The 26,280-nt window shown below is 40.9% G+C and overlaps 2 protein-coding genes across 2 annotated transcripts in view; one reads left to right on the top strand and one right to left on the bottom strand.

Annotated features, from left to right (window-relative positions):
- Window positions 1-21,473, top strand: part of ICOSLG (inducible T cell costimulator ligand) — a 23,893-nt gene extending 2,420 nt beyond the window's left edge. Inside the window, exons 2-10 of the mRNA XM_081003777.1 lie at window positions 1,258-1,295; window positions 1,974-2,333; window positions 4,947-5,213; window positions 5,993-6,153; window positions 8,666-11,204; window positions 12,117-12,279; window positions 16,170-16,252; window positions 18,843-18,993; window positions 21,137-21,473. Of these exons, the coding sequence (XP_080859903.1) occupies window positions 1,258-1,295; window positions 1,974-2,333; window positions 4,947-5,213; window positions 5,993-6,144 (817 nt within the window). The 3' untranslated portion in view covers window positions 6,145-6,153; window positions 8,666-11,204; window positions 12,117-12,279; ... (1 more) ...; window positions 18,843-18,993; window positions 21,137-21,473. The remainder of the gene's footprint in view (window positions 1-1,257; window positions 1,296-1,973; window positions 2,334-4,946; window positions 5,214-5,992; window positions 6,154-8,665; window positions 11,205-12,116; window positions 12,280-16,169; window positions 16,253-18,842; window positions 18,994-21,136) is intronic.
- On the bottom strand, window positions 17,780-26,280 carry GATD3 (glutamine amidotransferase class 1 domain containing 3). The gene is given in 8 exon segments (XM_081003787.1): window positions 17,780-19,204; window positions 21,036-21,192; window positions 22,357-22,449; window positions 24,527-24,646; window positions 25,038-25,151; window positions 25,382-25,434; window positions 25,964-25,980; window positions 25,983-26,280. Coding segments are annotated over 8 exon segments (963 nt in total). The 5' UTR covers window positions 26,263-26,280; the 3' UTR covers window positions 17,780-19,075.

The raw sequence follows: 26,280 nt of genomic DNA, 5'->3' as shown, positions 1-26,280 counted from the left end.
GGGGCGAGCAGCCCATGGCGGGCTGCTTCCTGGGGGGGGGGGAGGGAGCTGCACCGCTTTGCCAGCAGCCTTCCTCCCTTCCCTCTTCCTTTTGACAGCTCGGGGAGGCTTCCCTCCCCCCAGGAAGCAGCCCGGCAGCAGGGGGGGGGGCAACGGCGCACCATCTGCCCATGACTCCCAGCCCTCCCGCAAGCTGTCAAAAACAAAGAGGGAAAAGGGGAAGGCCGCCGGCAAGGTGGTGCAGCTCCGCCCCTTCCCCCGACGGCTTGGGGTAGGCTTGGGGGTTGCGGGAGGGCAGCATGCCAAATGTCACCCCCCCCCCCCCCCCAGTAATTACACCCGGGGCGGACCACCCCCTTCCTCCGCCCCTGCTTCAAGGACAGCAAATTAATAAATATAAATACAGTCACAAAAGCACAAGCACACATGAGAGTTGGTGTAATGATTCAAAACATAGTCTGGACTGAAGTGAAACCATAGTCTGAACTGAAGAGAGCCACAATCTCCTGGCTTCAGGCCTTTCCTATAAGCAACACAGAGATAAAAATATTGACCTGCCTTCTTAGATTCATACAGTTGGAAGGGAAGTCAAAATGCTGTCTAGTTCATCCCCCAGGCACTAGCAAATGTGCCAAAAGAAAAAAAACTTACAAAGGAGTCTTTCACCATCTAAGCAGCCTGTTCCACTGTCCCAACAGCTCATACCAACAGAGAATCCTTGTTGATGTTCAGTTAGCATTCCCTTTCTTGTAACTTGAACCTTTTGGTTCTGGTCCTATCCTTTAGAGTAACATAAAACAAATTTCCATCACAGTTATTGGGTTGTTGTGTACAAAAAGAAGAAATTCTGAAATAATATGGGAATACCTGTGAGGACTGCAGAGAAAAATTCTAAAGTTGCTATTATACAGTCTTTGTATCAATATTTGTTGTTTAGTTGTGTCTTACAAATTCTGAATATGTATTTAGTACAGTCATACCTCGGGTTGAATACGCTTCGAGTTGAGCGCATTCGAGTTGCGCTCCGCGGCAACCCAGAAGTAACAGAGCACGTTACTTCTGGGGTTCGCCACTTGCGCATGCGCAGATGCTCAAAATGACGTCATGCGCAGAAGCGACGAAAAGCGACGCGCGCAGACGTGCCATCACTAGTTACGTTTGCTTCCAGATGCGAACGGGGCTCCGGAACAGATCCCTAGAGGTACCACTGTAGTTTATAAAATTCTTGCCTCATAATCTGTTTTTATTTTGTTTCAGCTTTGGATTTATGATGTTCCTTTGCGTTCAGACAGCTGGTAAGTTATGAATGCATTGTTTGCTATGCTCAAATATAAAGCAGACCTTTAAATATGCTGATAATGCGGATGATCAGTCCTGTCTTTTCCCTAAAGTTCAGGGTGGACTGCAGAAATGCAAAGCCACTTTAAAATATACAGATAACTAAATTAACATTTCAGGTAATAATCATAGTCTTAATACAATTCTCATAATGCTTTCTCTTACCCAGGAGAGCTGCCATGCTAGAATCTCCTGTTGATGTTTCCCCCTCAGATAGGTTCTGTGTCTTTAGTATGTGCACTGCTGGAAGATAATCAACATACACATTGCCACATTTGCATGTTAGGAAGAGCTGTATCTGTTCAATGCCTTGTGGCATGGAAGATGTGGCCATGGACTCTTGGAGAAGAGCCTGAGACTCAGTTAAGTTTTTCTTGGACTCAGTTGCTGTGACATAAGTAGAAGGTAACCAACAAGAAATTAGTAATCATAAAGAGGAGTAGATGCCACGAGGGCTTTCCCCATTAGGCCAAGGTCACCTTTCCATTAGAGTGTATAACATTAAGTGAACTCAAACTACTGAATTAAGTTATTCTCTCCAGTGGGAATGAAAAGAAATGTGGCCCCAGTGAAACTGGATTTTATGGAGACATTCGTAAAAAGCATATGTTTAATTTCCCATTTTGTCTTTATAGCTAACATATCAGTCACTGGCATAATAGGAAGTACTGTTGAACTGAGATGCGATGAGTTAAATGGCACGTTCATCTTAAATAACTTTCGAGTAACATGGCGAAAAGAAGGGGAAATAAAGTGCTTTGTAGAAACCTATGATTCTGATGAAGATCTGACTTCATACCGCGAGAAAAACCAGTGTGCAGATTTCAGAGACAGGACTCGGTTTACTGAGGAACTGAAGGAGGGCAAGTTTACTCTGCAACTGTTAAGGATCAGTCCTAAAGATGAGTTCACATATACCTGTGTGGTACTGAGGAAGAATGAAGAAAGAAAATTTGAAGTACATAGAGAAGTGAAAACAAACCTCAAAGTGGCAGGTAAAGCAAATGTTTATAAACCATCAGTGATAAATTCCTGTTCTTTTGCCAAACTTTGTGTATGTCAGAGAATGGCATAGAAGAAAGGCGTGTTCAAGTGTGTTTCTGAGTTAACACGGGACACGGAGGAGCAATGGTGTTTTATTTTTTTAAAAAAATAATATTTATTAGTAGTTTCAAAGTTATAAAGAAAAAAGAAAAATTAAAAAACAACACTATAATACATAGAAAAAAAGAGAAAAAACACAAAAACCAATACAACAATACAACAAAAAAGTAAGAAGAAAAAAGGAAAACAAAAGAAAAAAGGAAACAACATAGATCCCAAATTACATATCTATAACTTCCATTTGCTTGCTTCATTGACCTCCTCACACCTCTCTTTTTGTATTCTAGTTTAATTAGTTATTTGAGCAAATTCTTTCCATCTTTCTCAATTTTTGTTAAAAAATTTATCTTGACAGTTTAACTTAATAATTAGCTCAGCAAATCCTTACCATCTTTCCCCATATTCTGTTATTCAAATTACCTTAATTTATTTAACCTTATCTTACCCTAAAATACCTTAAAGCTTAAATCTTAGTTTTCAAATATACATAACTCCTGATATCATTTCTGCTAGAGTCATATAGTTTCATTCCAACATTTTCCCTAATATTCATTAATTTTAAGCTAATTCCCTAAATAGAAAGTTTCCTTTATAAATTTTCTTCCAATCTTCATCCAACGTCTCATCTTCCTGGTCTCGGATCGTGTCAGTCCTTACTGTCCATTCCATCTAGTCCATCAACCTGGAAGCTTTATGTCCGAGGCCCTTAAGTCTCTTCCATGTCCCTTCTGCATTTCTTCTTGTTGTTTATACTTGCCCTTTTCCTTGTCTTTTGTTGGTCTCTTTCTTAATTCCTTTCCTTTCTCATTGAGGCGTAGTTCTCTGGGGGATTCCAACCCAGAATTGTCTCCATCTCTCTTCATCAAACCCACCCATTCCCCAAAGTCCCACTCCCCACAGTCCTCGGTAAAATCCAGAAAGTATTTAAAAACATATTTCAAGGTCTCTCCAAAGTTAGGAACCTCCTCAACACCAGACTCCCCCTGGCCCATTCCAACTTCAATCTTCAATGACAGCGGCTTATGCTCCTGTGGGGCCTCGGGTCTCTCCATTTGTATTATTTGAGGTGCAACCGCATCCTCCTCCATTATCTTCTGTTCTTGCCCAGTCAGTACAGATTCATGAGTTGGTCCCTGAATAATTTCTGTATCAATGTTCCCTGTTTGTCCACAGTTATTAACCACAACAGTCAAATCCATTTTTTCATTCATCAAGTCCATCTTCTCATGCATCTGTTCCAACAGGGCACTTGTCTTGCATAAGGCAAGCACCCAATCTTCCTCCCAGCTCATCTTTAGGCAAGGTCAGAAAAGACTGTTCCCACGGTCTTAATCTCACAGCTGTTGAGTCCTCAAGTATACTGCTGCAAAAATTTAACAAGCTCCCTCTAGAGGAGACAATTTCTATTTGTATCCATTTTTTTTTTTTAAGGCAAGTCCAACAAAGGAAAATTACTTTCATTTTTCAGATATTTTCCGGATATTTTGTTTCTTTAAGATGCAAAAGGCAACATTGGAATCAGCTTGTTTCTCTTCTTTAACTATCTGTCAAAATATTCCATTCACAGTCAATGAACCTACAATTTCTGTCTCTGACACCCCGTTCCCAGGTTAAAGACGGTGGAAACTTATCCTTCTCACTCCCTCTCCTGCAGGGGTTAAACAAAATTTTCCCACCCCCTGGAGCAATGGTGTTTTAAACAAGAAAATGTACTTGGCACACCTGGCCAATGCAGTCCATTGTCACGTCCTTCTTTATCTCCCACTCTGCATGGCTCCCTCAGCAAGGGTCATAGGAAACTGCCTTGGTCCATCCAGCTCAGTGTTGCCTACACTGGCTGACAGCAGCTCTCCAGGGTTTCAAAGAGGAATCTCTCACAACCCTACCTTGGAGATGCCTAGGACCTTCTGCATGCAGCAAAGCAGATGCTCTACCATGGAAGTAGGGCCTTTCCCCTAGCACTGCCGTGTCAGCACTCCTCCTGTTCACAGAGAGCTTTTTGCAGAGGAGAGCTGAAGGTGTGTAGACCGAAACCCCATTCACCCCAACAGCCCATGAGGTCACAGTCTATACTACAACGCTACTTCCAATATTTCTGGTTCAACAGTAAGGCATCAACCTGGCAGTACAGTGGTACCTCGGGTTAAGTACTTAATTCATTCCGGAGGTCCGTTCTTAACCTGAAACTGTTCTTAACCTGAAGCACCACTTTAGCTAATGGGGTCTCCTGCTGCCGCTGCGCCACCGGAGCACGATTTCTGTTCTCATCCTGAAGCAAAGATCTTAACCTGAAGCACTATTTCTGGGTTAGCAGAGTCTGTAACCTGAAGCGTATGTAGTAACCTGAGGTACCACTGTACAAGTTACTTGCGTGTGCAAACAGGACCCTACTCCCATTGCATGTGTTAGTGTAATCTGAGGACTGAAAATCCTTCTCTCAACCTTTTATACTGACAACAGCTCCAGACTGTGTTAAAATATGTCACCCTTACTTTCCCCTCCAGCAAATTACAGTGCGCCAGTTCTAACTCACATGCTATCTGGAGAAGAAATGACGTTTAATTGCACTTCTAGCCACGGGTACCCACAACCAAAAGTTTATTGGGTAAATCATACTGACATCAGCCTCTTGAACTCAACTCAACAGTATACTAGAGCACCTGACGGGACGATCAGTGTTTTCAGTATGTTAACAGTTAAAGCAGCTACTGCTATCAAGTTAGAGTGTACAATTGAGAATGAGCAGCTGCACCAAAATCTAACTGCCAGCAGTAAGTTGATGTTCTTCATTTTTTCTCCTCTCAAATATTTTTCATGCGCGGTGAAATATTTATAGTGAAGAACAAATTTGCCAAGTAAGCTAAAAAACAACAACTACAGTGTAATTCATGTCCAGAACCCCCAAAAAACTTGACTTTCTGATCATTTGTCAGCTAGAACAAAAGCCTTTGGCCTCTTAAATAGAGAGGAAAGCTTCAAATTTAAATTCAGATGCAGTAAGAAATCATATGGGTTCCAGGACATGCTACTTAAAGCCTTAGAACAAATTATTGCCAGGTTAGCTCGTATCAGAATGTGACATTTGGCCCACCTACTCCTGCTGCATCTTGGCTGTTAAACAGGCCTACCTTAAATCACAACAACTTTTGTTTCAATTCTGCTAGCTGGAATGCCGTTTTTAAAACTCAACAGTTGTGAAGTCTGTTATCTGACTGACCTTGAGGGAAATGGGAGCTGGATGAAAGGCTGTAACTCAGCTGGGAGTGTATGTAACTTATTGATTTAGATATGCTTAAGGAAAGTCTCTGGGTTATGACCAAATTTTTCCATCCTTCTACATGCAGTGTGCAAATTATTAGGATAAAAGTTCCTTTTGCTAAAAGGTGATTCTTAAGTTTCATTGTATTTTAGTAAAATCCAGTTTTTGTGCATGTGTTGTAAAGCATAAAAACAGTTAAGATGTGCAGTTTATGTTGTTTGCAGACCTGTTCTGTCTGAGCCTTTTAAAAAAACCTCTCCTCCTTCTCCCCTTGGTGTTGTTTCTATTTAGTTGACACGAGCAGTCCTGAAAATAGCCCCTCGGTTGATAACAGCCCAAGTAAGACAAAAGGTGTAGTTTTGGCTTCTGTTGCAGCTGTCTCAATAGTCATTCTACTTATTTTGTACATCGGGTGGAAGAAAAGGAGGACTTCTGTTCTATGACTTACACTGGTAAGTAAACAGTACACCCAGTTTAACAAGCCCTAAGGAGTAGGAGTAGAGAAGCAGTGGTTCATCCACCTCAAGACTTCCAGAATGGTTAAACTAGCATTTCTGAGGCAGCATTAGAGCTGATACTTTGTGTAGACAACCAGAGTAGCTTGTCACGTAGAGTATACATCTTCACCCAAGGGTGCTGCTTGGGGAATCTCTTCCCATGATTACCAGTAAGGTTTGCCACAGTCCACATTTCAAGCACACACAAGGTTTAGCAAGGCTGAAGTGGACCTGCTGTTGAGATCACTGGAAGGGTATGTACCATTATCTCCTTGAGTGGAGGAAGACAGCTAGTTTCTAATGAAGCGGGACCTATTTTAAGATCTGTTAGCATGCGCCCTAGGCCTCAAATCACTTTCCATTTTCACTCCCACCTACTCTCCATTTGCATGCCTGCTTGTGAAAACTGAAATGATAGTGGCCCATCCTACAGCCACAAACTTAGGAAAACAGGCATGTGGAAGGGGAAACTGAGGAGATTAAAAGAAAGATGTGTTGTGCTGCACTTATTGTAGTCCATTCTCAAAATATGGGGATACTTCAGAGTCAGCCTTCTCAAAGGAAGCCTGCCACATCTTATTTGTTGTCTCTCTTCATCCTGGCTTGCCCTGGTTGCTGGAACATGTAGGTTTCCCTTTCACAAATAGCCCTTGTTACAATAGGAGCTGAAGAACAAAGTACTAACTTTGGACAACCTGTGGACAACGTATGGTAAATCTCCCAAGAAGAGGGCCAGTTCTGTAATATACACTTATCATGAAAAGCTACTGGCTAGAAATGCCTTTAGGCTTCCTTCTGTAAACTTCATTGCTGGTGTAGAGCAGAGGTTGGGGAAACTAATGTCTCCCAGATGGTGATGAACCCCCATCAGCTCAAGCCAACGTGACCAGTGGTTAAGGATGTTGTAGTCCAACAGCCACTGGAGGGGCTCATGGCCCTCATCCCTGATGTAGTCACTCTGCTTCTAACTCAGGATTCTACTAATGCATAATTCAGGGTTCCCATTGTGTCAAAGACAATATTCTCCCCTCCCAAAAAGACTCTAGTCACACTTGTACTAAAGAGAACTAATAATGTCAATAAAGAGAGCCAATAATGTCACCATGGCCAAGTATTCTTGGCTCCCATGCCATTCTTATTGATGTTTATGGCTCAGCTGTATTTATTTGTTTCACTGGAAGAATGGCTTCTGCCTCCAAAACATCATCTGGGTCTACCATATGATAATTGTTACTTAAAACAATGTTGTCATATCAAAGCAATCAGAACAACATTGGCCATAGCAACTTACTCAAATAAGAAAACCACAAAATAAATGAAGCATAGAATCAGTCCCACATCTGCAGAGCATCTGATTAATCATAGATGCCTTCCAGGTCATATCCATCTGTAAATTCCTAAACTTGCTTGCCAACAAATGTTGGCAAGGGTAATGAGACGCTCAGTGTTTGTAGACAGTAAACCTTCCATTCATCATGTTGGGGTTTTTCATCTTTTCACTTTCATGTAATAATCCTGGCTCAACAGACAGTTCCTTCCCTTGGTGTCAACTCAAATTAGACTAGCTGTCTCTCTAATTCCTATTTAAAATACGCCATTGAACTTCCTTCCCTTTGTGATGTCTTGAGTCCTTGTGTGCCATCTTGAAAGCAGTTTCAATGGTCCTCATTCTATTTAGAATACACAACCACGTGTAATACACCTCAGTCCAAAAGTTCTACAAATCTTTTTTTCCCTATCAATTGGTGTTCATAAAAATGAAGAATCAAACAACACAGTAGTCAGTAGGAAATGGTTCACTTAGCCCAGTAGTGTTTTCCTGAAGAATGCATATGTATTTCGGACCCCTAAACTGAAATTTTGTACTAAGAACATACATTTTAGCTTGATGCAGAGCTCTGAGCATCTTGCAGCTCCCTTTACAATATTTTTGACATAAGAACTTGCATACTTTTCTGAGCTTGCTCATTTCTTTCTCTTGCAAATAAATGTTGGTCAGTGCTGCAACTGGGCTATATCTAGCCAATGATTCCTCTTATAAGGATATTGTGGTCCCTTGGCTTCCCACATTTTGGGAGCCCCATTGCTCTGAGCATTCAGAGTGCTTGGATGCTGTCATGTCCCAAAGGAAAGAAATTTAGGGTGGGTCCTAACCAGGGCTATTTTCAGGCAGAACTCAGTTCCAGCACCTCTCAGGTGGACACCGTTGCCATTGTAAGAGAACAAGGGTGTTCATGGTGCGTTCCAGCACTGGTCCTAACAAACCAGACACCATTACCTTGATTTGTTAGCCCTTGTTGCTGTGATAGCTGTAGATGGGCAAGACAAGAGGCCTTGAGGGGGGACGGAAATGGAAATTCTCTGGCAGCACCAGGGTTTGATGTTTTAATCCTGTCCTACTACATAACATTTCTGTAATCTGACCCATATAACATTTGTATATTCTGTTGTGTGTGTTTTTTTAAAGCTCCTGCTGAAATAGGAAACAGAAATTTTGGACTGCCAGAGTAATGTTGCCTGGAAACATTCCCACAGAGACTGATGGTTGTGTGTTTTCTACCTGCAGCAGAGCATGGACTGGAGCAGAACACTTACGTACTGCCAGCAGCTTGCCATGTTTACCCTTCTACTGATGAAAGGCAGAATTCTACCTGGCCCACGTCTGATAGATAAAGGCTATGCTATAAAGTTAGCCCACCAAATGAAACCCAGAAGGGGCACACGTCTTGTGCACAGCTCAGAACTGATTCTGTGGGGGGAATCAACATATACCTTTGAGCTTTCCAAGGACTGCTTCACTTGTTAATGACATTTTGGTACTGAAGAAATTCACGGAGGAGCATTTTGTCAATGGCTTAATGGAGCTTCTTTGTTCCACAGCAGCATACGCCAGTGACTAGAACTTTCATGCCTTGTTTTTCGGCTTCCTCGAAGCAAATGATTGGCCTCTTTTGGAAGTAGGCTGCTGGACTAGATGGACCTGATGCAGCAAGGGTGGTCATCTTCTGAAGTGTGGCGGCACTTCTGAGCCCAGTCTTCCAGTGGTGGTATAGAACGGAATATTGACATGGAATCAGTCCCCCAACATTAGACCCAGAGGTCTGGTTGTATAGGACAGACACATGAGGACAGCTGTATTTTTGGGGGGTATATGCCATGGACACCACCTCCAGGTAGGTGGGCAGGTCTGTTAAATCTGTTGGGAATATGATCCTCTACACCAGACATCACTTTGGGACCAAGTTAGGCCAGAGTTCTTATCTCAGTTTAATGGCTTCATCACAATCTGAACATATACGTCTTACGTATGTGGGAACCATATTAATTGCAAGCTCTGCCACTGTTGAAGGCAAAGCAATCTTGGGCAAAAAATGAAAAGGCCTTGGGCTAATTATGATTGCTTTTCCCTGTTAGATACTTCAGCCAGTTAACAGTCAGCCCAGTTGCATAACAATAGCAAATGGAATGTTTCAAATGCTGGCATGTGAATGCATTACCATTTGCCAGAGCTGCTTCAAGAGGAGCTTTAGTGGACAGACATCTCATTTCAGTACAGCTGCAAAATCTAAACAAACCAAAAGCTGGGCTTCAGACATACAAGATTGCAAAGACAGGAACTTGTAAATCCTAGTTGTAATATTTCATCCAAAGTATTCTATGCATTTGCAGGGGAAGTGTCATGTGCATTTACAGGTTGAACATTGAAGGAGTACAGACAACTCTGCTCTGTTCATGCTTTCTCGTGAACAGTGTATGCAGCAGAAGGAATGCAGGGCTCAGGATTTGTGCAAGTGTTCGTATGATTTACTAAGTTGTTGGCTTCATGTTGCCAGTGTGCTAAGTCCGAACTGGAAGATATGATGGCAAGGTAGGCATGTGGAGATAGCAGCACACAGCGAATGGTGATACATGCATTAATATGGGGTTTTGGCGTGCTAAATCAAAATCTGTTTAGCTCCGTGACATCTGTGTTGATTGGCATGATAAAGTAGACAAATCTTGGGGCGCATACTTTAAACAACATACTTTATCAATTCAATCATCATAGACACCAGAAAAGCAATGTAAATTACAGCCTTGATCAAACCAGAAGACTTGAATTGTTTATTAGAGAGCCAGTGGAATTCTATTGATGGTCTTGTTACAACTCAGTCCTAAATACTTGGGAAAGTATTCAATTATTTCCTAAGTAAGCATTGTTGAAAACCCTGCCTTAAAAGCACCATTCTGCATTTTTACTCTGCAAATATTGTACAATAGATGAGCTGAAAATTCTTATGAAGCTAATACTTCACTTAGTTAATCTCACAGGGATATCATCTATTTGACTTTACAAAAATATTTTTTTTCTTTGTTTATAAATTCTGCAATGTGAATGTGAAACTTTGGTCTGTTTCTTCCCAAACAAATCATGTCCTGGTTGTTTTGCTCTAGTGCACTGTGATAAAATGGGTTTTCACACTGTTCAAGTTTTACTTATCTCAATGCAGATAACTCATTTTCTCTCATCCCACCCTTCACCTCCTATTCCCTCACTGACAAAAGTCGGATACTTCCACTGCTACCAGCAAAGGAAAAACAAATTGGAATTTTCCAGTTATAAACACTTGTGCCCTGCATGAAGCATTATCTTTCATTTCTTTAGAAGTTTACTGAAGACTGATCTTTTAGTGCAGGATCTACCTGATGTATATGATTGGACCTTGTACAGAGTATTTTTGCATGGCATTTTAATTGTGTTTTTATCACATTGTTTCAGTGTTTGTATGTTTTTTACTGTTGTACACTGCTTGGAGATCAAGCATGCACCTTCAATGTACTCTTTTTGGCGCCTACTAAAAACATTCTTGTTTAGACAACCCTACTCAGTTCCTTAGAAAGTTGAGGTAACTTTCATCTGTTTTAGTATTTAAACTTTTGTGTGTTTTGAAGTATGGCTGTGAATTTTTCTTGAACTTAATTGCTTTATCTTTTTGCAAGCTGCTTTGAGGCTTTTTACAATCGTGGTGTGTAAATTTTATTAAATAAATGAATGCATATTTTTTGAAGATGTTTTTAAACCAATGTAAGCTCAGTTTTCCTTTGAACAAAGAGCCAGTTCCTAGATGATGATTAAATTTTATTATCCATCCTCCTACAGATGGTCTCAGGGTGGATTGCAACATTATACAGTGGTACCTCGGGTTAAGTACTTAAATTCGTTCCGGAGGTCCGTTCTTAACCTGAAACTGTTCTTAACCTGAAGCACCACTTTAGCTAATAGGGCCTCCTGCTGCTGCTGTGCCACAAGAGCACGATTTCTGTTCTCATCCTGAAGCAAAGTTCTTAACCCGAGGTACTATTTCTGGGTTAGCGGAGTCTGTAACCTGAAGCATATGTAACCCAAGGTACCACTGTATAGCAATATAAAATGCAGCATTAAAAGCAGACTTAAAACACTACAATCACAACTAGCACAAGTTATGCAGGGTTTTGTATTTGCAGTTCCTCTGTGTTCAATGCCCCTACCCCCAGTTCATTAAAAACCCATCAAATGTTTAAATGAATTACGCCTGGCAACCACCTCCATCCAGCCTGTGCCATGGGTTACAACAGTGAAAACACAATCTTTAAAAAGCAGTTTAGAACAACTTAAAATTGCAGAAATAGGGTGGGTCCTAAAAACAATATACCAACACGGACAAAATGTCAAACTATAGAAGTCCTACTTTTGCCCCCCAGGCAAACCAAGTGGCTATATCAGGAGTGGGGAATTATTTTCCGCCTGAGGGCTTGTGGGAGTTGCATGCCTGTGGTGGGCTGTGGTAGAGGCCAGAGTAGATGGAGCAAATGGGTGTGTCTTATTGCTCCATACAGCCAGCAGGCAGGCAGGTTTCTACACACATATACCCTGACTCTCTCCATATTTTTTCATTCAGCAAATGAAGGGGCCTGACCACAGTTCAAAGACACATTCCAAGAGAGCATGAGCAAGCCAGATAGAGGTTGCGGCCATGGAAGAGAGTCCCCAGAGCTTGTCAGAGAGGACTAGAGGGTTCACGGACAGAAAGTTTGATATTCCTGAGTTACTCGCATACCATGGTAAGTTGCATTTTAACCAACGATCATCTGTATTCCCTTGATTTTATATTCTAATTCAGTCAACCACTTCTTTTACTGTGTTCCACCCTCGGTGGTCAGAGATTCACTGGACTTCAGGTATAGGAGGAGATTTTATAGCCACTTGCTCAGTTTATTTCCTAGTTAAATGACAAAGAACTATTCACATTTTGGATCTTTAAGTCAATGATAGCAGAATATCCTCCCCCACCCCCAATATCCCCTCAAATTCTAGGTTTATGGGCTTCCCATAGACATTTGGATGTCCCCTTTGGGAACAGAATGAACCTTGGGCCTGATGTTGTGATCTTACCAGTACAGTTAAGGAAAGGAAAGGTTTCTCAAAAGTGTTTATTTTAATATTCTGTATCTCAAACGCTTTAAACACATTTCAGCTCCATTACTCTTAGGTGTCTGATGAATACTAAACCTGGTACCAAGCCATTAGGTTTATAAACATTGGGGAACAAAGCAATATTAAGAAAGAGGAGGCTCTGTCCATATTTCCTTAACACATATATGGTACATTTGCATATGCTGTTGACTGGGCTGAAAAATTGTACTTAAAACTTTTTAGGCAGATCAGAAAGGGGCTGGTTTTATTTTCAAACAGTAGTCTCCTTTACAATCACCACTTGTCCTGTTTTCTTCATAGTTCATGTAAAGTTTAATGTTGAATTCAACTAAATTTGAAGGCAAGTTCACGCAATCCACTGAAGTTGCCATACTTGAGGTTTTCTAAATGTAAATTCTTTCATCATGTGCTAATGGGTTTGCTCTCATTATTGCACATTTGTTTCACTCATGTCCAAGCCCACTTCTTCTTTTGTAGGTGACATGCTGACACAAGCAAAATAAGTACATTACATGATGGTTTCACACACAAATGCCAAGCTGTTGGTCCATTGCTTATCAGGTTTGCCCATTGATTCAGGCTATCACTTGCCTGAAACTTAATCTAGCATACGCAGCAGATTCTTGAATCTAAAGTACACATCAATAACATGAGCAATGTGGATGTTGATTATAACAGAGTGCAATTATGAGAGTCATTGTAGTCTTTGATAAACACCCTTGGAATGTTTCGTGAATAGTTTCCTCCCATTTTTCTCTCTTGATACTTCATCAAGACTTAGCCAGTGTGACTTTGCATATTATGTTCACTTTGGAAATGTTTAGAGAAGAGAAGCTATGGTGAGGAATGAATACTAGTAGTACTAGGTGGATTTTGCACTGGCAGTGCAATTGCCTGTTCTCATGCAGTGGATAAGGGACATACGTAAGCTTGCTGCAAGAAGGACAGGCTGTTAATGTTCTACCCCCTCTCTTTTAAAAACCGATCAGGATTGCACCTATGTACAAGAGGCAGGGATCACATAGCTCTGTTCCACTAGTCCTAGTTCTCATTTTAATAATATATTTTTTAAGGTAGTGTGTTCTTGAATACATGCCTGTAACCACTGATAGCCTGGATGAGGATGAATCAACTTGACTCAGTTCAGATAGGACAGAATTTACAAGGGCCTGCTGAAAATTGGCAAACTCTTACAATGTGTTGCGGTGTCAGACAGGCACTCGTAGTTTGGCCTGGCTTGGCTTGCACTGCATGTGAGTTCATAATTTCTTCAGATAGCAGTCTAAGAGGAGATGGTTTGCCTCAATCTGGGAACTGTGTGAAACAAAGGTTCATACTTGAGAGCTAAAAATTTATCACATGGAGTGCAGTACTGAAAGATGTTAATCAAGTTTCCATTTACCCTCCTAGGAAAGTCCCACCATGTTTCCCTACTCCTACTCTTTTGGCCCTGGTCTAAGAAGATATGAAACTATGTTGTGCTATGACTGATCCTCTTTTTTAAAACTGACAGTATGTTGAGAAAATTTGAAGTAGTTGCAAACTTTGGTTTCTGGAGGGTTAGCCATGTTAGTTTGTTATACTGAAAGCAACAGAGTCTCTTGGCACCTTAAAGACTAACAAATCTACTGTGGCACAACCTTTCATGTGAAACCTAATCAAATACAGTGATACCTCAGGTTACAGACGCTTCAGGTTACAGACTCTGCTAACCCAGAAATAGTACCTCAGGTTAAGAACTTTGCTTCAGGATGAGAACAGAAATCGGGCAGCAGTGGCAGCAGCGGGAGGCCCCATTAGCTAAAGTGGTGCTTCAGGTTAAGAACAGTTTCAGGTTAAGTACGGACCTCTGGAACGAATTAAGTTCTTAACCCGAGGTACCATTATACACAAAAAAAGTTAAATTCAATTCTGTCTTCTGCAGAATAATTTGCTATCAAATTTCTTAAATGCTAAAGTTAATAAATCAATGGGGCATTTCTTCCCTATTCTTTTAAAGAAAGATACCATACCATTTGAGGTAGATGGTCTTATTTTTATGCAAAAGGGGAATCTTTGCAATAATGAGAAGGAAACTCCGAGGGGGAAGCAAAGGGAATTTGGAGTGGGGGGCCGAGAGAGGAACTGGTTTTACTCCCACCAGCGTAAATGATACTAAGGAAACGGAATTTGATTTCCCTTTGTAAAAGGGAACTATCATATTTCCTCAGCAGAGAGGATATCTGAGTTAAAAAAATTAGGTCATGAGATTCCAGGAGTAACCTATTATTAGCACATACGTTTAACAAAAATGTTCTGAAAATTCCGCTTGCAAGTTGCAACTTGGGGAGTCCTGCTGCCAAGGAGTGTGGTGGAGTCTCCTTCTTTGGAGGTCTTTAAGCAGAGGCTTGACAACCATATGTCAGGAGTGCTCTGATGGTGTTTCCTGCTTGGCAGGGGGTTGGACTCGATGGCCCTTGTGGTCTCTTCCAACTCTATGATTCTATGATTCTATGGTGGCGCACCAGATGATATCCTTCAGAGTTTAGAGTACCAGAAGCGTTTTCAATATAAAGACATTTTACAGCCCCCTCACCATCTTTTTTGCACAGACCCCAAATGGTTGATGGGTTGTAAAGTGTACAATCAAGCGTGCAGCTTCACAGTTAAAGATTTGCAGGTACTAGTGGGCATCATTTTACCTGTCATATTTCTTGGGCGCCATAACTTTCCCACAGGTCCTAATGAGGAAACATCTTTAGTATTGGTACTTAACAGTACAACTTGCTCCTACAGCTATGCTCCCATGCACTGATTTTACAATATTTTAGCTGTTATGGGGAGATATTAGTGTTTAGTAGTGTAGTGTTCTGTGCACTTAACCTGAGAAAAAACATAACAGATTCAACATAGTGGGTCTAATCTCCAAATAAGCATACACTGCAATTACCATAATGCAAGGATGGGGAGAACCTACTGTTTTTCAGATATTGTTAGACTCCCATCAGCCCCAGCCCCAAAAGGCCAATGATGGGAGTCCAACTTCATCTGGAAGGTCTCGACTCAGCCAACCCTGCAGTAACAGGGTTACATATTTAGCAATGATCTTTCAAGTTAGATCTAAAGTTGCCCAATTTATTTAATGGTGACTAGCTAGTCTTTTATGTATTGTATGTGTATGGATATTTGGATGACTTTGTATGATTTTATTGTTTAAGCTTATGGCAATAAAGGCTAATAACAATAACAACATAAAACTCTTGATTCATTAAGAAGCTCTATAGTATTTTTGGCCTTTTGCCAATTCTAATCTACAATGTTATTCGGTAGGAGTAGACTCTATTGTCATATGGTTTGAGCTAATCAGTATGTGCTATCAAAAATGAAGCAATTGTTGTTGAAAATGAATTACAGTAAGAAAAGGACTTTGGCTTAGCCCACCACCACCATGTAGAACCTCAGTGACATAAGCTACTTACTTGACTATGTCCAGATAATATGGAGTAAGATACATTTGACTACTTACTTGTGGTGATAGGTTGTCAAGACTCTTAAACAACATCTTCGGAGAGAGGCTACTTGACAGTGCATCCCAACAGGGCAGAGTAACCTAATTTCTGAGTAAGTAAGCACCAAGCTTCTGTTTTGACTTTGTAGCTGAAGATACTGTGAGTTTGGGGCAGTGGTGATTGCAGAAGACTTCTGACTACATTTTGGTGCAGATGGTTTGGTTCATGAGAGGTTCAGTCACTGGCTTGCACACAGCCTTTAGACTTCAGACTCTCCAGGTACTTTCCCGATACCAAACTTTAATAATTTCAGGGCACTTATCGCACACCCAATCATGTTGTTACATTGAATGGGACCATGCCTATATCTGATTTCTCAAGGGATATACAGTGGAACCTTGGTTCTCGAACTTAATACATTCCGAGAGTCTGTTCGATTCCCGAAACAGGTCGGGAACCAAGGCGTGGCTTCTGATTGGCTGCAGCAGCTTCCGGCAGGCAATCAGAAGCCGTGGAAGCAGTGCCAGGCGTTCGGCTTCCAAAGAACATTAAAAAACCGGAATTGCTTCTGGTTTTTGTTCATCCAGGAGCTGGAACGTTCGGCTCCCAAGGCGTTTGGTTGCTGAGGTTCCACTGTAACTGGTTTGAGGAAAGAGAAGTTGACCCCAGCAAGTTATGTTTTTTTTAAAAAGCTGTGTAAGCTGCTCAGCATCAGTGAGAATCATATATAACCAGAGAAGATTGCATTCATGTTCTTAAGATTCACAGAACCAGAGGAAGCTATCTATCCATCTAGCCCAGTATTGCCTGTTCCGACTGGCAACAGCTGCTCTAGGGTCTCAGGTTTTCCCCATCACCTGCTACCTGAGCCTTTTAAGTGGAGATGCCATGGGTGGAACTTTTCTGCCTAAGTAGCACATTGTACATGTATGTAATGGTGACTGAAAAGCCCGCTCTAACTAGGTCATGATGTAGCTGCTGCAGCCACCAACTATTTTCTAAGATGCATCACATATGTGTATGTAAAAGGAATTTAAACATGATATTCTACTTTGGAGATACTGGTCTCCTTGATTTGGACTCTGTCCATGTGTATATACAGTGGCACAATGTGCAAGGTCTACCTGTTTACCAGCCAGTATCTGACTTTAAAGCATGGAAATCCCCAGAAAATTCCCTTAAGCCAGTTTGCCAAAAGTTCCTCCATGCAATGCACATGGGCAAGTCCCATTCTGTAAAAATTTCCTTTCCAGACAAATTATAATCTCGTATATGGGAACAGTGCCAAGTTGTGGCATTGGCAGCTGAACTAGTGAAGAGTTTATCCACATAAAACCAATAAATTGCTGTGTCTTGAGCGCTTTCACTTGATTGTGGATATTTCAGAAGTATAGGATCAGGTGCCACAGTGCAGGAAATTCCTCTATGCAGTGGGACTCTAGAAATCCATCCCTAGTCTAATAAGTATCATTTTCTTAGAATGGAGCTATTTGCACCATCTTGTAGATGTAATTATCCACAACAAACCTGTTATCCACAACAAACCTGTTAAGTGTGGACCTTCTTCATGTCTACCATATGCACATGACACACAACCTCGGTGGGCAACACTCCCTAGATACATGAAGGAACAGAGATGTTGCCCACACATATGTTTAATACGGAAGTGGGGGAATACAGTATACAAACATAGAGCACATTTATGCAACAATGCGTGGAACTGCTTTGACGAGTGCTTGATCTGGATATTAACAAAGGAAAGTGAGCTCACTATTTCCTGTGACATGTTTAACTATTACCTAACAGACACAGCAACAAATATTGCTTACTTCTTCTGTAGAGGAAAGATGCCAATTTGTTGAAAACACATAAAACCTGGGAGTCCTTTCCCAGCAGAGCTGCTGCTATCTTGAAATGACAGCTGGAACCTCTCCCAAATAGGAGGCTGGGACTTAACTTATTCATGAGTAAGGATAATGACCTGCCACAGAAAATAACAGGGTGGAATGCTTATTTAATTGTGGTCAGGGCAGCATGTTTGAAATGGGAATATTAATCGTTAATGGAACTTTATGATCAGCAAGCTGATCCCAGTGGTTGCTGAACTTGTGGGTGGAAATACAAGAAAGCTAAACAAATCAGAGAAATTTAAAACCATGATGTGACTGAAATCAGCTGGAAAAAGTTTCCTTCAAGGAGAAAAAAAAAATTAAGGAAGTAGTACCACACCAGATACGATTGAGCGAGATGTTGGCTATGGCAGGGTAAAAACAAAATGTACAATAGGAGACATCTTCTGTTTCCACAATAATCAGTCCAATTAATCATGAGACAAGATATTTGGCTGTCAAATTATGATTTACAGCTAACGTACTTGTTAACTTCAGCTAGCCCTGATAAAATAAACAATGGATTCATTCCAACAAAATTGTGAGGACATTTATTTCCTTTATTTATTTTATATTATATAACTTAAAACAAATCCTTTTTATTTTGTGGTTTCTTTAGTAGTTTTCTCCCCCAGTTTCAGAATTCTTGATTACATGCTCTCAATGTTCAGGTATACATTTTCAGAAGGTAGGAATTTATTTGGAAACATATTTTATGCAATTAGAATAGTCTCTGAAAAGGCTTGAAAAGCGATTGGAAAGATTTGGAGAGGTTATGGTGTAATTGCTTTTATTATTCCATTATCAATTCAGATTTGTTAAACAGTGACCATCTCCAGAATTAGTTGTCAGATACACTGTATGACGATGCGAAGACTGTTGCTGAAATACGGAGGGGATGCATGATTCAACCGGCCTGAGCTGCTTCAGTGCTGAAAATTACACACGCCGTTCCAATACAATCGTAAGCATTCTTAGAGCCAACTCCTGCGCTATAAGGACCATACTTCCTAAAGTTACTGTCACTGATATTATGGGTATCCACTTCATTTGCCTGTAAGCTTCAATACATTTTTTACCATGGCTCCAATGCCATCATAAATGTGATGCAATTCTGTTTCACACATAAAGGCTGGGGTAGTTACAACCTTGTGGTTTGTGTCCACATGGGCCTCATAGAAGACAGTTAAGGAAAACACAGGGACTAAGCCAAGTGACAGAATAAACAGGAATATGCCTTTCTGCCTCACAAACCTTTATATAATTATACATAATGACAGCCACCTAAATGTTAGGTGCCTGTCAAGAAACTAACCACACCGTTAGCAAACACCTAAAGTCAAGGAAGCAATCTCTCAACCTTGTGTGTCACTCTGACCCCACTTAATAACCTGGTAGCTAAGATGGGAGTCCTGCATGCCATTTGGGAATCCCTGAGCTTATGATCAATTTCTGCATGGAATTCAACCACAAAGTGGCACTTTCTTATCACTTTTATGTGACTACTCATTTTGTTATTCATGTCTTGAAAAACATAGATGCAGCCATGCAAAATGTGATGACTAAAAAACAATGTTTTATCATAGTTAAAATTCAAATTTACTTCGTTAGTATTGCGTGACTTTGCATAACTTTAGGATGAATGACAGAATGATTAAAGGGACAGCAGACTCAGCTCTCTACTGTAAACTTGGTGGCTTCATTCAGGAACAAACCTGGGTGAGCCATGTGGTACAGTCACAAGGAGATCAGAAACGGCTTACTTTTTAACTAATCACATTATGTCTGACTAGCGTTAATATTAACTAGCCCCGTCCCCAAAGTCACATGGCTCTTCCTGCCTCCTTCACATTAGGTCATAACTTTCCAAGTGGAATGCGTGCTCCATGCATGGATAGCATAGTTATTTAGAACCCTGAGAGCTTCCAAAATGTTCCTTGTAGCTGTGCCAGGGAACAGTGTGTGAGCCTGAGGCTCACTTATTTAACACTAAACCATAATTTAGTATTACATTGGAATGAGGCCAGTTACATTGCTAGAAAGCTTTTCCTGGGTTTACAAATTTGTTTCAGGAAATAAAAAAAAAAATCAAAAGGCTAACACTGTAACTGAGAATGTGATCTAACATACAGTGGTACCTCGCAAGACGAAAAACTCGCAAGACGAAAGAGTTTTTCGTTTTTTGAGTTGCTTCGCAAGACGAATTTCCCTATGGGCTTGCTTCGCAAGACGAAAACGTCTTGCAAGTTTGTTTCCTTTTTCTTAAAACCGTTAATGCACTCCTATGGGAAACTGTTTCAACGCATTCCTATGGGAAACCGTGCTTCGCAAGACAAAAAAACTCGCAGAACGAATTAATTTCGTCTTGCGAGGCACCACTATATGTTCAGGAACTGTATAGAACAGTGCTGGGCAACTTGTGGATCTCAAGATACTGTTGGGACTCCAAACAGCACCAGCTGGCACAGCCAATAGTCTGGGATGATGGGAATTATAGACCAGGACATCTGGTATTCACATTTAAAACAGTCTCTTATGTTAGAATTTAGATAAAAGGTTTAATGGTTTTCCTAAAGCAAATGTTATCCTACTTCTGAATTGAACATACTAAGGCTGAAGTCCTAACCCTATTTCCTGGAATTAAGCCCCACTAAATTCATTAAGGATTACTTCTGAGCAGACATGATTAGTATTGTGCTAGATCATAACTAATTATCAGGGTTTTAGAAAGCCAAGGAAGAAGGACATGCAGTTTATCAGCTAATCCAAATATATCACAGAATGCTTTCCCAAAAGCTCTTCAATTCTGTACAAAAATGTACATCTCTGATGTCTTATCACACTTAACCTCCTAAACTCATATACACTTAAGGAGAAAGAAAACCCTGCTATTGGTTTCAGTGCAACTTGCTTCCAAACATGTGGCTCTTTGGGAGTAGCAGGGGGTGTGGGGAGGGGAGAGGAAAAGACACTTAAATTCAGCCTTCATCCAGCAAAAAAGGATATTGTTACTTCTTTAATATGGTGTTTTCCACCCAGTGCTTTAATGGCCCCAGCAGTTCCAGCATAAGGCCACTTACCACCTTCTTCTTCTTCGTGTCCCACAGTGACTTCAGTACCAGGAAGAACCTTTGCAGCCAAAACGGGTGAAATGCAGCACAGACTGAAAAAAAGGTGGACAGAAAACCTTCACTTAGGTTCCTCCATTGAGGATTTACTGTATTTACACCTCCCTGTTCCTTTGCTTATAAAGATTTGGCACACCCTCAAAAATAAAAAAAGTTACTAAACTGAGTAAAAGCCTTATTAACCATTACACAGCAATGGGAATTTCAGTCCAACAGAACCAGGAAAAGAAGGCAAGGGTGGAAAGTAATCTCAACAAAATCCTAAAAGGAATAAGGTAACTTTAGACTTCTAAAATGCAGCTTTTTTTTTTTTTTTAAAGTAACAGCCCTTGGGAGAGGCAAAATAGTCCAGGGACAGGATTGCTGAACCTTTTCACCTCTCAAAATTATGCCTTCTTCAGCTGTTTCCTCACACACAGCTGATAACAGGGGGAGGACACTCCTGAGTGGAAAAACACCCAGAGGAGAAAGTGTTAGGCAGTTCCATCCCATGACGCTTTTCTGTTCCTTGTGGCAGCTGCCCAGAATGCTTCTCCATAAGAAAAGGAAAAGAAAAAAAAACACACACAGAAATCATTAGAAATGCTATGCTGGCTGTTCCTGTTCTGTAAGAGAGGTGGAAGATAAAATCTGGGTGCTGGGAAAGCTCATAGGGGGCCTTAAACAGGAAAAGTTGTGGGCTGTTAGCAGGACAGAAAAACAGAAGCAAAAGTGACAAGGAGTGTGAAAGATCAGAAACACAGTTTGAAGAAGGTCTGGAGGCAGAAGGAAGGAGCACAGGGAGGCAGGAAGAAGGTGAGAACAGGGACCTCAAACAAAAGTGTGTTGCTACAATGTCTGAAGGAAAGAAGAGGTGGAGAGACACTGGACTGGGGAGCATTGGTGTGCTGTACAGGTACAGAAACTAGCACACCTTTTGAGCCATGTCCTGCTTGTGAGATTTCCAAATGCTGCCACTGTAGGAAATGGGATGCCCGGCCCATCAGGGCTCCTCTTTCAGCTGATCAACTGAATAGGCCCTGCCCAACTTGTGATCCATTAGACCGAAAGCAGCTAACCATCACCTACTGTGTGGACTGCCAATGCTTGACAACCTCGTTGTGCCAGGCAGCCAAAACATTTGTGGCTGGTGGGCTGAAGGCAGGTCGGTAGTGTTCCATACAATATGAACAAATACTCCCATCTTATAACTTACACACCCAATGGGTTTCCCAGCTTTGTTGAAATCCTTTAGCACACGTTCAACTTCTCCATTCACTTTACAGTCTTTTCCATCCACTGCAAACGTAGACCTTAACACAAGAATGAAAGACCCATAAATTGTAATTTTACATTTCCAGAGGTACACCACGCTTAAAATAAGTAAAAGGCCCTTCCCTGTCTCTTGAAATACAATTTAAACTACTCAAAGAAAGAAAGCAATCCCCACTTCCTTTCAACTTCTGCCCTAGCTCACTGGTAGAACATCATATTCGCATGCAGAAAGCCACAGGTGCAATCCCCAGCATCTCTAGATAAGGCTAGGAATATCTCCATTCTTAAATTCTGGAGGTCTGCTACGAGTCCGTGTGGACAATGCTCTGACTCAATATAAGGCAGCCTCCAAGATTCTACCCTTAAACCCCACCTAAAAATAGGGCTGTGAGGCAGGAATTATTTATTCATAAAAGCAATTAATATCCTCTGCCTTATTGCAATACAGAAGCCAAGACACTCCTCTGCTTCAATACTGAGGAAAGAGGGCAATAAATATGGCCACTCCCTCCTCAGGAACACTAGATACAAGCTATATTTTTGGTAACTGTTTTAGTGTTGGTGTAAACCAGAGGTGGCTAACCTATGGCCCCTGGAGTGCTATTCAACTCCAGCTCTTATCAGCCCCAGCCAGCATGGTCAATAGTGAGGTATGATGGGAGCTGTAGTCCAGTAATATCGGGGGGGGGGGCGGGGGAGGAGACAAAGGTTTGCCACCTTGGTATACATGCACAGCCATCATATGAAGGTTGTTTAAATCACCTGTCCTGCCGATCCATTTGTGTGCAGTGACTCACAGAGCTGACTGGGCAATTAAGTAAACAAAAACTTCTTTCTATGGGTGTACATAATGGCCCACCACAGAGCAGTTTGAAATTTGGTTCTCAGATTTGTGCTGGTCAATTTCTTTGGCAGATGAACAGCTGGATAACAGCCAAGAGAAGGAAGCACTCCTTCCTTCAGACTTTATGTAGTTCCCTCCCTGGTTGCTCCTCTGAGTCTTTTATAATCATTTTGCTCCAAGGTTCCAATCATAGTCACAGAGCAAGTGGCAAAGTTTTTGAATACAGCTATCCTTATTGGACCTCTTTAAGATTGCCTGATAGTTTAGTATTTTAAGTCTGCATTTTTCATCTGTATCAACATGTATTTTTATTAATTCTATCAGTGTAATTTTCAATTGTTAAAAAATATTTTAATAGTCTATTGACTGCTAGTAAAGAAAGCCACCCACACTCAGTGGGTGAGTTTATATACGTGGGGGGGGGGGGAGTTGGATTGCTTAAATGCAAAACAGATGCAAAGATAAAGCACTAAAAAAAATTCCCAAGGCAAAAGTTATACAAGGCATCAGTACTGCTTCTGTAATACATGAGAACCATTCTAGCACCGATGCTGCCAAGCCAGCTTGAAAACATATTCCTCTCAAGCAGCAATAATGCAATAAAGCTTCCTTGTTTATTTTCTTATTCCATTAGTGATCCACAGACTCAGCCTTAAAAGACCTCTTTAAAATATTTTGACTCCCCCCAAGGGAAAACAGGCATGCAAATAAGTAACAGATTGCTTCAGTCTTCAACAACTGCCTGCAGCTGCAATCCTTCATGCAATTCCACTGATTTCAGTGGCCCTTAAACATAAATTGCAGCATGCCAAGAAAACACCACCAGGAAGAATAATTATTACTTCTTAATAATTATTGTACTTATACCATACTGTATACGTTGTACGTTTAACATAGTTATCTGAGTGGCTCACAAATATAAAATGGCACATTAAAATAGTTTATAATTTTATCTTTAATAGTTTCAGCATCAAGATTTCCATACAATGTGGCATAAAACTTAAGGCATTTTTAAAAATAAAACTTTTGATTCTGTTTTTCAACATTAGACTGGGGCTTGATTTGGCTGTAAAAATGGTATGTGTATTTTTCTGGGGCATCAACAAACACACAACAATGAAAATATTTGTCCTTATGAAACAAGAAGCCTGAACGAACGCATCTGGAAAATTGTATTTCTTAATGAACTATAACTTTCCTACAGCATCTCTTAAGAGTGGCTAATTATCTGGAATTTAACAATTGCAATAGCGTACAAATTCAGAACTCACAGATTTTTGGCTGCGCCGAAGCCTCCAGGAAATATGACAGCATCATGATCCTTTGCAGTAAGTTTAGCCAAATCTGCAATTTTACCACGAGCGATCCTTGCCGATTCTGCTAAGACATTTCTTAAAGAAAAGTGGTATAAAGTGAAGAGCAGAAGTTGACTACATAGACGTATAAGGAGCACTGCTATTAAAGGACCCCAGGAAGTAACAGCCTGAGATTGATAATTTAAAGTTACTGGACTTATTGGTAAAGTATTTAATAAAGTACAGTCATACTCAAATGGTTTGAGGGCAATATACAGAACTGTGATTCGAATACTGGGAACACTATTTACATATAACTCTGGGTGGGAGAGACAATCTAGAAAACTGAGGTTTAGATGAGACCAATTCAAATTGTGAGGGTAGCCAGCTTCCCACAGAGTATCAATAGATGTATGTGTATATGCGTGCACTGGATAAATATAAATCTAGATATATTCATGTAGCTTGTCTTAAAATATGTTCTTACCTTGATTCACCCTCAGCTGGCTGTCCTTTGCTATGATCGATAACGTGCATCTGAGAAATATCTGGGGCATACATCTGAACACTGGCTCCTTCACGGCTCAAATGGACCAATATCCTACAAAATACATAGATACAGGAGATGAAGTAGCAAAATAAGCACAACATTAAACTGAAATTTACTTCATATCTTGGTAGAAACTATGGGGGGGGGATAGGGTATGACGCTCCAAAATACTCAAGGAAAAGCTATCTAACAAAGAAATACTGCCTACGTAATTGGACTGTTTATCAATCGATTCAACTGTTGATCATTTAGAGACCCAATGATTACACAAATACACTTACGCTGAGGCTTCATGGATTTCAGTACCATCATAAACACCACATCCTGATAAGACCTGCAAAAAGAAAATCAGCCTAGTGATTTCAACATCACATTTCTTTTCCCAGTTCACATACACACAGGCAACAGTAGTTTCTTGTCCAACTCAGTTCATTATTTCCAGAGTGACTCTGTTCGTATGCTTTCCTTACTGCAGCATAAACTTTCATGGATGAAGTGTTACTCTTGAAGGTCCCACATAAGAACACTTTGTTTCTATAGACTGTCTAAACTCCCAAGAAACAATAGTAAATTGTATTAAGATTTCCTTCTCCAAACCTCTTCCCCCCCCCCCAAGTCAGTCACTGACTAGGGCGCAGAAGTTTTGTTAATGCTCAACTGTCTGCAACGTTCTCCAAATTCACCCATCTGTGCCAAATGCTTCACTCGGGACCCTTACATGAACCCATAACAGAAGTCTGAACTGTTACTCTCCACTCCACTTTTCACTGCAGCTGTAGTAAGTCTTTCTGAGCCTGGATATTGTTATATATTTCAGCATGAACACGGAATGTAAGGGGGCGTGCGCTATAAAATGTAACTACCGTATAAACAAAGAAACCATTACTATACAGTACTGATCTGCGGCCGCAATTCTCGACACTACTGAACACAGCGAAACTTGCTTTTGAGCTGTAATAATTTTACGTGTAGGGAATGGAGCAGAATTACGATAAGAGCCAAAGAAAGGCAGCAGAAAGGAAGCGAAACCAAACGAGGTATCTGTTTGGGGCAATGCCAGCATTCCTGAAGTGCGCGAGTGAAGGGCTGCAGTTCTCGGAGCTGCAGCTCGACCCCGACCAACTGCCTCCCTTCCAAGGACGCCAACTTTCCACTCCGCCATCTCTTTTTCCTTGGCGGC

The sequence above is a fragment of the Podarcis pityusensis genome (assembly GCF_964106645.2).
Source record: "Podarcis pityusensis genome assembly, chromosome: 4".
NCBI lineage: Eukaryota > Metazoa > Chordata > Lepidosauria > Squamata > Lacertidae > Podarcis > Podarcis pityusensis.
The sequence above is the reverse complement of the archived record's forward strand: the minus strand, read 5'-3'. Positions and strand labels throughout refer to the sequence as shown.